Raw genomic sequence first — 12,395 nt, 5'->3', positions numbered from 1 at the left:
AGTTGCGCAGGTAAACATAAAAGATTGAAGCCAACAAGAGCACAGACCTGTAAGTCAAAATAAGAGTGAATCATGTTTTGTTTGTGCAAGGCAAAAAAAACGATACAGCTGTTCTGAGGATGTTGACATATTTCGTGTTATACACTGTTATACACCAGTTTCCTGTGTAAATAGAAAATGTAATGAAGCCAAAATGACAGCTTACACCATAATTGGGCATTTTGTGTTTTTTTTCCTTCCTTTCGTGTTTTTTGACAGTTAGCTCAGTCACTCACTTTTTTTCAGTCAGTAGCCAGTGGCTCTAAAGTAGGTACTGTAGGTACATATACCATAAGCTTGACTGGTGAACACATTACAAGCCATGTCAAAACTGTTACAGCGCAATAGTTTTTCTTTTTTCATGAAATGAAGAGACGTGAATAGGTGTTCATTAAAAATTTTTACAGTAAACCACCGCCCATCCTCAAACACTCACACACAAGCTCCAGTCCCTCCATCTTTGCATCTGAAAGACACTCACACAAACATCAGCAGTTTTCTCATGTATATGCTGTTGAGTCACATTAGCTTTGTTTGTCAAGGACTGGGACAGAGCCAGTGCTGAGAGAAGCGCGCTACGCAGTTAATCTACATCCTTTTAAAGTACACACTCCCTTCTTGCAAACTGTGCTTCCCTCCCCTTATTATCCTTCATTCTTATTCATCAATGTTCCTCTAAGTTTTGGGGGTGCTGTGAATCTCTCTTTAAACTTTTCTCCCCATCTATGCTTGTCTTATCCCTCAATCTCTGGTTTATTTTGCTTTCACTGCTTATTCAGCACACCCCTCCCACTCATATTCCTCTATTGTGATGCCACGCACTCTTTCCCCCCCATCACTCTTTTCACACCTCTACTCTGTCTCTTTTCATATCCATCACACTCTATTTCAGTTGTCTCATTTCATGCCTCTCCCGTCTCTACCTTTCACTAGCTCTTTCTTTCGTGTGCTTGTCAGCTGTTTTTTGTTGAAAGTCGCATATTGGCACACGACAGCATCTCCTCTCGCTTCCTTCAGTTCCTTCACCTTACTCAGCCTTTCATCTTCCACTCATTTAGAACCTTTTCTACTTGTTTAGTGAGTTAGTCGCCCAATTCCGTTCATCATCCTTTCGCTCTCTTAACCAAGTGTTTTGCCATCCTCTCAGAAACTTTTATTTTTTACCTTCCTCATATCATCTGTCCTTCCTCTTCATCTTTTTTCCTTGCCATTCTCTTATCTCGTCTGACTTTCTATGCAACCTCTACCTCCTTCCTCTCTGTCGCATTATCCTGCTCCTCTATTAACTCCATCCACTGGTGGTCAGATTGGCTTAGCTGCCAAGACTTACATGTGCTCTCTAATTCTCCTCTACTCTGTCCCCAACTCAGCTCATTTTCAGAAGTGCTTTATTGGCTTGTAAATTGAGTTATTATTGCCAAAGGAAGATGTTACACATCACCAGAGATAAATGAGTCTACACAATTCGCAACAACTTTGCAGGAAAAAAAAAAGGTTTTGTTTGGAGATGTATGTTTGCTTCACCTCCAGGCTAAGGAGGAGAGGCACCATCTGACTTGTCATTAGCAAATAGTTCAAAAGCCAGCTGTGATGGTATGGGGATGCAGCTGTGCACATAGCTTTGGAAACATGCACAACTGTGAAGGCACCACTAATGCTGACATTTATGAATTGGTTTTGGAGCAACATGTCTGCCATCTTTTTTTGAGGAAGCTCTCCCGTTTTGTACAGCATTGGACAATGTTGCCCCTCTGAAAATGAGGACAATCTATCAGAAGAAGCTGGCTCCTTGGTACAATTCACAGCTGTGTGCTTTAAGAAGACTGCAAGAAAGTTTTTTTCTATTAGAGAGAAGATTAATGGAATTCTTCCCACTATTATCACTGATGTATCATCACGTACAGCAGCTTTAGAAGTATCTTTAGAACCTGAGACTGTTTTTGTCCAGTCAAACTCGCTGAGCTAACAACAGCAATAGTCTCTTCTAAACCATCAATTTGTAATTTAGACCCAATCCCAACCGACTGTTCAAGGAAATTTTCTCCTTAATCAATACTTCCACATTGGATTTGATCAGTCTATCTTTGTTGACAGGCTAAGTACCACATAGTTTTCAGGTTGCTGTAATTAAACCTTTTACTTAAAAAGCCTACTCTTGATCCAGGAGTGTTAGCTAATTATCGACCTATATCCAAGCTCCCTTTTATGTCTAAAGTTCTTGAGAAAATTGTTGCAGTTCAACTTTGTGATCGTTTACACAGAAATAATCTGTTTAAAGAGTTTCAGTCAGGATTCAAAGTGCATCACAGCACATAAACAGCACTGGTGAGAGTTACCAATGAACAATGTGTTTCGCATTCATAAAAACCTATTGTAGACATTAAAGTTTATGTATTTTGTCCCCCAATAAATGTCAGACAGGTAGACAACTCATTAGGAAGACAGTAAATACAAAAGAAAAAACCTCCACGAGCATAATTTCCCTCTTTTTTTCACCATGGCTGGAACATAATCTTTCTCCTGTCTTTGTTTACATTCATGCTATTAACTTTTGCACACAGTGACCATTACTTATTCATGCAGCTCCCATTGACTAATTACAAGCTGTATAATTGCAAGTGTACTACCTCATCTCCTGTCAACTGTTACCTTTTCCTTTGCACTATCTTCAGGTCCCACTCCAGTAGCTGTTAATCCCCGAAAAATAATCTGTGCCCCTTAATCTTTTTTTTTTTTTTTTACCATAGAAGAACTCTAATATGACTGCACCATTTTCTTCATTTGGTGAATAAGAATCTATGAATAACCTAATATTTCCTTGCCCACATTTCCACCCACCAGCAGATGACACAGCCTGCCCTGTCTTCAATTCTAATTTTTGGATAATTCAACCATACATGCTTATACCAGAGAGCGATTTCAAGAAAAGGAAGCTAAATTATACAAGGCCGCATGCAAGTGGAAGTATGAGAATGGTAATGTATTCACTCTTTGTTGCCTTCAACAACGTTAGAAGGATAACAATATTACGCCGGCCACTGCAGGCTTTCCACATCTCCATGTGTCTCAGACACACCTCTTGAGTGCAGGAATTGCAAATAAGAGAAGAACAGAGAAAAAGCATATCATAAAAATCTACTTATAACCTAACAGACATGCCTGCTAATACTCGAAGCTTCACTCAGGTAACTATTTTAGTTGCAAAACCCAGCTGTTTTTGCAAAGATGTTTCCTGAAGATAAAGGCCGCGGAACAGTAAGTTCTCTGTTTTTATATTGGACTAAAGTGAATCCACTTCTGTTGTAGTTTAACCCATTTGGGACAGACAAAAAGGTTTATAGATGGGATCGTGTGCTATCACTGCCATAAACTAGCCTCTCCCAAAGCATACAAGCTTATTATGTCATAAGTTCCCAAAAGCACATGCAAAGCTGCACAGTTCCACCCAGCCAGTAGTCAGGATCAGTTACTCCAATATTTCATGTAGACCATCTTTTCCAAGGCTGCAGGCTGTGCTCTGCAAAAGCAGCCACGGTGTTGATGGCTGATGTTGCTAATGATGCGCCTTGATGTTGGCTTGGTGTTTACATTATTACATTCATATTAAGAACAAAGCTATTTCTTTTGTAACGGCATACAACACTTCTCTGCCTCTGCATTTCCTCAAAATAAGCTGTTTGATTTAGATGAACACATAGCAAATGATGGTTGATGCTTGAAGTAACACATCAGTGGAAAAATGTAAATGTCTTAATGCAGATATTCATTTTATTTGGAAAAATCTACTACATTTTTTTCAAACAATCGTACATGTGGCATGAGCTGAGGATGTTAAATTAAACCTCGACTCCACAGTGAATAAAAGCTAACAGTCTTAAACTGGGGAAAGAAAGTCATAATTATATCTTCTTCTCCCTCCGGCTTCAGCTCTGATCAGATACTGAGATCAGATAATCTGCTTATGTTTGATACTACACTTGGTGTTGCTCTCCGTTTCCAGAAATTTCTTATCGCCCCTCTCCATTCCTCTATCAGTCCTACAGTACTTTCGTCTTTTAAAGTCTATCCATTTGGCTTGCCGTTGGTCTTACTCTATCTCTTTGGAAGCTGACGGGGCAGAAATGTGGAGGGACCAGTCTTTTAACTTGGCATATCTCTCTCTACACCTTTTCCTACTCCTCCTCCTCTGTGCCCTTCAACTCCCTTGTACTCTCCCCCTGTCCTCTCCTTTCTAAAACCTGAGCACCACCTCATGCATGAGCATACACCTCACTCCACTCTCTTTCCAAGGCTACATTTCCTTCTTTGTTCTCTTTTGACACACGCAACATACACTCCACCCCCATAAGGGATGTCAAAGGGGTCACTACCCTTTTTCCCTGTGCAGAAGAGGAAAAGAGTGTCTGCCAAACATTTAGAGGTGCGGTAACTTTGGCTCATGCAAAGTGTGTTTATGTGTACGTGCACAATGACAAGTGTTTATTGGGGGATTCCCTTGAAAGGGAGATCCTGTAATTGTATGCAATTGCGTGTGTGCTGGCCTGGGTGGGTAGGTGGGAAGCATGTCAGGTGCCCTGAATGTGACTCATGAATTCCAATAACCTCAGTTGACATTCATTCCTGCCGCAAGCATTGCTGTTTTATACAATGACTGAAAAAAAAAATAATAATGTGTGAAACATATTTGCTGTCAGAGAGAACTGATTACATGATATGCCAAGATGGGGTGAACAGGTTCATGGGTGTTCTCATATAGAGAGACAATCTGTTTCCTCTTTCATACATTAAAAATGCATTAATGACTAATAGCTCAGAATTTAAACAACAGACATACAGGCAGATATCATGTAAATCTCCATCCACAACAGTTTATAAGTATCAACACTTACTCCAAACTGTAGATGCTTCTTAAAGTCAAGGAAATTTATAGTCAGATGGGTGCTTCAAAGTGCCATCTTTCTTAGAATAGGACAGATATCTTCCTTGGATTTGAAAAACACAATGAAACAGACCGAAGTGGGCAAAGGCAGCCATTAAGGATCCTTCCTTGACTATGAGAAGCCCCTTATACCCATACCAGCCCACACCCATTTATATCTTTTTTTGTTCATACGACCCATAGAAGTGGTCCTCTAAATCAGCGCCCTCACAGGCGACATCTCAGATTTAAACAATCACATGAGATGCTGTTTGTACCCTGAAATATAACTCACACAAGAGTTTCCAAAAGTCATTAGGAAGTGTTTACTTTAATTAGTCCTGATAAAGAAGAGGGAGAAGGGCAATTGTGCCAGTGAGAACAGCTCTTTCTGTAAAGCTTCTAATTGGAGACTTTTTCTTTTTTTCTGACAGTCGCAGTGGTGATGCCTAAATACAAGATATTCCATGGCACAACTGCTGGAGGTAATTTTTAAACCACAGGTGAAGGATTATGCACACTTTTGAACAAATGGCCCATGGGGTTGTGTGTGTGTGTGTGTGTGAGACTGTCTTGTGAATTAACACTGAGGAAAAACTGATATCCAAATAATAGCGCTTGGAACTCAATGTTTAAGTCAGAACAAATATAAAGAAGAAAGTTTGCGCTATGAGGCCAGACCAACAACTTATTTAGACAAATGTAAGTTTTTTACTTTGGAAACGCAACATAATCATGACATTTGAGGGACCGTTGCTCTTTGTGTGAGTGTGTGTGACTTTTCACATTGTTGGTCCCCTTGAGCTCTCATGGCAATAAACGATACTGCAAATTTCCTTTGTGTGCTACACTATCTGTCCCTATGCTTTTACCTTGCATATTATTTGTCCATATTGGCCCGTTTTTAAAGGCATGTGAATAACGGTCTTTCAAGAGGAAATTTTGTTAAAATACATATTTTTGGGTTTGCAAACTACACTTACTACACTACTATAAAACTACACTTGCAAACTTATTATACTTGTGCAAGTCCCCTTTTTTTTTTTTTTTTTTTTTTTTTACTTATGATGCCAGTGTACATATGTGTGACACTGCTTGTCACATTAGATTTGCTCCAAAGCCAGTATGGTGAAACGGCTTTTGATTAAAAACAGAGGGGGAGAGATGGGAAGATAAAAGACAGAAATGAGAAAGAAGGAGATTGAAAGAGGAGGATCTGGGGAGATGGAGTGATATGTAGCATGGCATAAACTGATAAGACAGGACTGAGAGAGGAAGGCAAAAGATAAGAAGAGAGTTATTAGAAGAGAGAAGAGGAGGAATAAGAAGGCTGTGCCAGGACACTAAATACAAAATATTACTGTTCTGTTGCCACTAAGAAAATCTATATCCTCTGTGAAGCAGAGTTGCTCTATAACTAATTTATGACTTCATGACACTGAATGTTTAAACCAATATGCCCAACCAGTTTCTGCATGGTAGGTTAAACACTGCATTTACTGTGAGCTTGATGGCTCGCTAAATGTGACGTTGTCTAAGTGCAACTGTGTGCATCGGATGTTTGTATGTCAGTGTGAACGTCTTCTTTTACAAACGTGAAGTGTGTGCATGTTATATTGTTGCGTAGCTTCATCTTGAAGCCATTAAATCTGAAAAACATACTGCACTTAAATCTTCAGAGTATTTCACACATAGCGCTTAAAGTCATAGCATTGTGCAATGTCTTCACAGTACCTCAGCGTGCATACAAGCTAGAGATTTTACACCAGTGTCTCAGGACAACAGTGGTCATTCAGATGCACTGTGAAGGAAATATGTAAGCTTTGTCAACGCATGCTGATGTCAGAACTTTCTCTTCCAATATATATAAAATGCGGAATGGACCATGATAGGAGGAATCCTGCTTGGCGCTAAGAAATTACTGAATAAATCAAACAACGAATGAAAAGCCGCCGATTTATCTTTTTTCTCTTTTTTTTGGACTGAGTTTTCATTTTGATTGTATTCTGAAAACCTAGTGATGGAACTGCAAAAGTAGAAGATGACCTGATTTTTGAAAGGCAGAAAGCTAAAGATGACACTTTTTTTTTTAGAGATTTCAAGCGGGATTACTTTGTAGTATCCATCACTACATTCTAAAAATAACAACAAAAAAAGGCCTGGCGCGAAAGTATGTTCATTTCTTAGTAACAACCCCTTTAGCAAGTATCACAGCTTGTAAACATAGTTTTTGTCCGTTTAAAAGTCTTTCGGTTCTTGTTTTTATAAGGTTTTATCCTTTTGTCCTTCAAAAAGATGCATTAGCTGATCTTTTGAAGTCAATCCACATTGGCAACACATTCAGTGATATTTAAGTTTGTGGCAAATCTTTGGATTTTAAGGTAGTTCATTCTGGATTTTAGACGTGCTTAGTATTATCATCATGTAGAAGGTATCCACTTCTTATTAGGTTTCTTTAAAGGTGGTATCATGTTACCTTCAAGAATGAATCCTTCCCTCAACGGGGGAAATGTTCCCCATACCACTGACTGCAACAGAAGTCCACAGCATGTTCCACCAATCCCTGTGCTTGAGCTTGTCCTGAATTTTGTGGAGTGAACATCCATCCATCTACTCATCCATTTTCTATACCCACTTAATTAATCTGGAGCCTATACCAGCGACAGGCAAGGCACACCCTGGACAGGCCGCCGGTCCATCACAAGGCCACACAGAGACAAACAACCACACTCACACTCACTCCTGGGGTCTGTTCAGAATCACCAATGAACCCAACAGACATTTCTTTGGTTTGATTTGCCTTTCTCAGCTGTGTCAGGTTTCTTTTTCAGGTCTCTCTCACCTCTAACTGGACCTTCAACATTCCCGCTAAACACCACCTTTAATTTGCATCATGAACCACAAAAACAGCTTCCTGAAATCACCTTGCTATGTTGTTACATCTTTTCTATTTGATTTGATTTGTGACAAGCAGCTGCTTAGATAAGTCAACTAATGGATTCAGCATGATTAAGGAGTCAGAGTGTGTATAAAGCTTTAAATCTATGAGAAACACATACGAAATCTTAATATTCACCATTTATAGATTATACTTGAGTCACCAAGGTATATTTGGCAAATCATTTTCACATCTATCTGTTATGTTTTAGCAAAATCTTTAATCTATCTAAAATGGTTAAGTTTTATACTGCACTCTCTGTCACACATGCACACAACACAGGCTTCTCCTCTATGTGCAGACATAGTCATGAGCAGGAAGAGTGATTGTTGGCTTACGTAGTTTAATGTCTCTTCCCTCAACACGTAGTAACACTTCAGACATCTTCGATGACCTAAAAAGTGTCCAGGAATATAAGTTTTTTTTTTTTTTTTTAATAAAACCTATGTTGTTTTTCAGTGGAAGAGTCTCATTTTATGATCTCCCCCCTATGCGTGCAAGAAGAACCAGAACTTCATGTTAGCACATACACAGAATACAGCCAGTCTCAAAATTTTTCAGGCAACTACTCTGCATCAACCATGAGTCGCAGTGGATGTAACTTGCAACTCAGCAGCTGACATGGACATGACTAAGTGTGACAAGGGGAAAAATAAGATTATTTTTATCCTGCATGTTATACCCTAGTGAATATATGTGAGGGTTTGCAATGTTTAAAGATGGCACTGTCATGTCTGGGTTTGTGTGTTTGCCTGTATTTGTGTATGTTGAGATAAGTCACTTGAAGCAGAAGGACACAATTATGTGTGCTCTGTTCAATGTATTTACATGTGAGGTTTTTTTTTGTTGTTTTTTTCTGTTTCCTTTTATAAATAATACAGTCTGACTCACCCCTTACCTCACCCCAACCCCTTTTATGCACACACAGACACACTTCAATCGCAGGCGAAAAAGAACGAGCAAAATGCTGAACAACCTCAGGAGGAAAAGCTTGGGGGGAATTCCTCGACGTGAGCTAAGACATTCTGTCAGAACATTTATACACGAACACTCACATTCGAACACACGGGGGTGCGCACAAAAGCACGTTCACAGTAGTTATTGGACGAGCGGGAGCTGCAGAGTCTCTATCAGCATGTACAAGGAAGCTACTCTAATCACCACCAGTCAATCAAATAACGGAACTAAGCTCTCATGTTCCACATAAGCTGGATGTTAAGGGAAACACACACACACGCACACACACAAACATACAAGTAAGGATAACTTCTAAACAGTGAATTATTGCAAGACTTCAGTGGATTAAAGAGCTCTCACATCTAAACATCTAACATGCAGTCTATCTCAAGAGCAGCGATCACACAGCCTGTGTGATCATGAAATTGTTTAATCGTACCAATCTGACATGACATTATCAGTTCAAATATATGGTTTGACAAATGTGTCAGGAGAATCCTCTTTAAATACCCGCCCCATCCCACCGAGTGACAATCTATAACAAAGTTATCATCTTAGCTCAAAAACTCCTGAGTCAGCCTCATGAAGCATTCTGTGGTTTCGATGACAACTAAGTCAGTTTTGACTGTAATATTAGTAGGTGTGTCACAAACATCACACACAACAGCAGTTATGTAACCTAACCAAACAGTGAGGTAAGACACAGTGAACGAACAAATTCTTAGGATTTACTACATCCACCACTGCCTAACCAACACCACTCTACAAAGGCAATAGCCGATATCGTTTCAAGTTAAGAGAGAAGAAAACATTTTTCATTGTAAATCATTAAAGGAAACAGAAAATCACATTGGATTTTAAAACTAAGGCTGTTGGAAATGTGGAAAGTTCCGGGACAGGACAAGGTTGTTGAAAATAACAGCTGAAAAACGCTGCCAAAAAAAATGACAGGAGGCCACGATGAAGGCAAGGATGAAAAGATCAGAACAGGCTATGAGAGGAACGCTGTGTGAGAAAGGGCTTTATGCTTTGAAGCATTTCACTGCTGTCCAAAAAAAAATGTAGAAATTAAAAAGTCAACATCAGGCTTTTATCATCAACCTTTTACATGCATATTGTTTTTTGTTCATTAGTGTTTTTTACTCTACTTGCTATTTGTCTAGATGTGCTTATTGTTACTGTCCTAAAACATAGCAGCAAATGTGTCCAAACCTGTTTGGCAATAAAGACCATTCCGATTCTGATGTCAATCAAATATTTGTATCATTAGACTTTGGGAGTTGAGACAATTTGTTAATGGGCCTTTTTACAAGAAACCTGAAAATCACCCAAATATGCAATATTAAACCTTATCTACTGCACATATATTTATGTATACACATCTGATCCTCCTGCTCAATACTTTTTCTTCCCTTGAAACTTTTTATCTTGCTGCTGGAATTTTGAGCCTTCACCAAACAGAGCTGGTGCAGCTGTTGTCTTCTAAGAGCATCAGCTTTTACTTTGTAACAAGCCATTTCTTTGTCATCATTTCCTACATTTCTATCCTGCCGCTGCCTTCTTACAGTGCTGCTACAGCACAGCTTTGGCTACGTATTGAGCCAGATCATTTATAGTGTACACATGCTTGTTTGATGTACAAGACAAGCACATGTGACACAGTGCTATCAGTCAAACTTCTTGTGGATGCTGCACACTTAAAAGTCAAAATGATACAACTCTGCTGCAGATTTATGAAATAATAGGTTTTGGCTCAAATGATTTATCATGAACAGATGATGAAAAATGAACGATTAACAGTTTTAGGGGAGAAAAGAGTCGAACTTTTAGTAACCCTCTCACCTTTTTATTTTTTTTTGCTTTACACACACAGAAAACACACAGGGGTGATTGGTGATACAGGCCAGAGGGGCAATCATTCAGGTTAGAACTTAATACACTGGTATTTTCATGTTTCAAAGCCAAAAGGAACCTCCTCACAACTGAGAGTGTGGAGTGTGCAATCAGAGGCTGGCCACTTCACCCTGACTTTAGCCTCAGGACACACATAAAAGTAATCATGGCACAAGTTAGATATGCAAAGAGGATCGGGGAATCTGTTGACTTCAGCTTGCACAAGGACAGATGCCCTGTATCCATGACATGGTGTCATCAAAATGATTTTATCACCCACATGGCTGAGGCTTGTGTGTCTGGATTTCACTTACAACGTGGAACAATTTGTCTTCAAACAAAACCTGGTTTGCAACCACTTAAAACAATTAAACTTCCATTGGAAGCTGTGCAAAATATGACCTCAACACCACAAAGCTACTCAACGCAATCAGTCAGGGGCATGTTTCTCCATTGTCTCATTAATACCTAAAAAGCTCTCAAGACAGTACCATAGCTGTGACGTGGAATGCACAAAAAAAAAAAAGATTGCAATGTTGCATTGAAATTCTCTTTCGAAACTATATAAAGGACACAGCCTTCAGCATAAAAGTGAGCCAACTGAAACAGTAGCTACAGTAAAAAAAATGAAAAAAGCAACAAGAAAAGCAAACAAATAAAAACAAAAAACAAGACATCTCACCGTTTCTCCTGCTGATACCCCTCAACACTTTGGCATTAGAAACCTGAGCCTTTCCAACTCCGGTTATGGTCCCCACCAATAAAACCATCCACATCTGAGCAGCCACCGGTCCTCTCATGGTGCTGACAAACTCGTGCGCGTTTTCGAACCTCGTCCTTTTCACACTTCCAGCGGGTCAAATGAAAGATGATCTACTTAAAACACCCCAAGATCAATTTATTTTTTCTTTGGCAGCTTTCCATTCAGCAAAGTTGAGCTTTCCCACAGTATAGTTCCTCTACAAGAACATGAGAGCCACTTGTTGACTCCGACTGCAGGCGCCCGGACACGATGTCCCGTCTTGTGCCACAACTTCGAAGAGCTTGCTGTGAAAGTTAGGCGCACCCGGAGACCCTGAGGACAAAACTCCGAGACAGCAACGAGCAGGTGGAGGATAATATATCTCCGTTCACGGTCAGACATGAGCTTATCGGCGCCGAAATTCTTATCACTGTGAAGCCCAAAAAAATTCTATTCAGTCATTGACAAATATCCAGCATTGCTCAGCCTGGCTCCTATCTAACGCCTTTGCACAGTGAAAGTCGGCGCGCGTCAAACTTTGCCAACTGACCGGTGCGCGCACACGACGCGCGTGTGTCTGTGGGTGTGTAACAGCAAGAGGTGCTGGGCCGGGAGGTCAGACAAGGAGTAAAAAAAAAAGAAAAAGTATGGATGATGAAATAGAATAAAAGAAGAAAAACTATAACAAAAACAAACACAACATCCATCTGTCTGCAGAGAGAACGAATGAATGTGTCACTGAAGATGTTTATTTTTTTTTTCTCCTTGAGGAGAAATCACCACAGGCAGCCATGAATTTAGCCCTAATCCTTTTCCAGACACCTATGCATTTTTTTACAGAAAAAGATAACATGTAAAGTCCCAGTAAACAAGACGCTGTAATAATTGTACATTACCAAGTATTTACT

At 39.7% G+C, this 12,395-nt stretch overlaps 1 protein-coding gene across 1 annotated transcript in view; it reads right to left on the bottom strand.

Annotated features, from left to right (window-relative positions):
* Window positions 1–11,986, bottom strand: part of pdgfd (platelet derived growth factor d) — a 60,908-nt gene extending 48,922 nt beyond the window's left edge. Inside the window, exon 1 of the mRNA XM_072392593.1 lies at window positions 11,428–11,986. Coding sequence (XP_072248694.1) covers window positions 11,428–11,545 — 118 coding nt within the window. The 5' untranslated portion in view covers window positions 11,546–11,986. The remainder of the gene's footprint in view (window positions 1–11,427) is intronic.
* Between the last annotated feature and the right edge of the window lie 409 nt (window positions 11,987–12,395).

Source organism: Leuresthes tenuis, unplaced genomic scaffold (assembly GCF_036924035.1).
Source record: "Leuresthes tenuis unplaced genomic scaffold, fLeuTen1.0.hap1 SCAF_9, whole genome shotgun sequence".
Classification (NCBI taxonomy): domain Eukaryota; kingdom Metazoa; phylum Chordata; class Actinopteri; order Atheriniformes; family Atherinopsidae; genus Leuresthes; species Leuresthes tenuis.
Note: the sequence above shows the minus strand (reverse complement) of the source record. Positions and strands in the feature narration are given on the sequence as shown.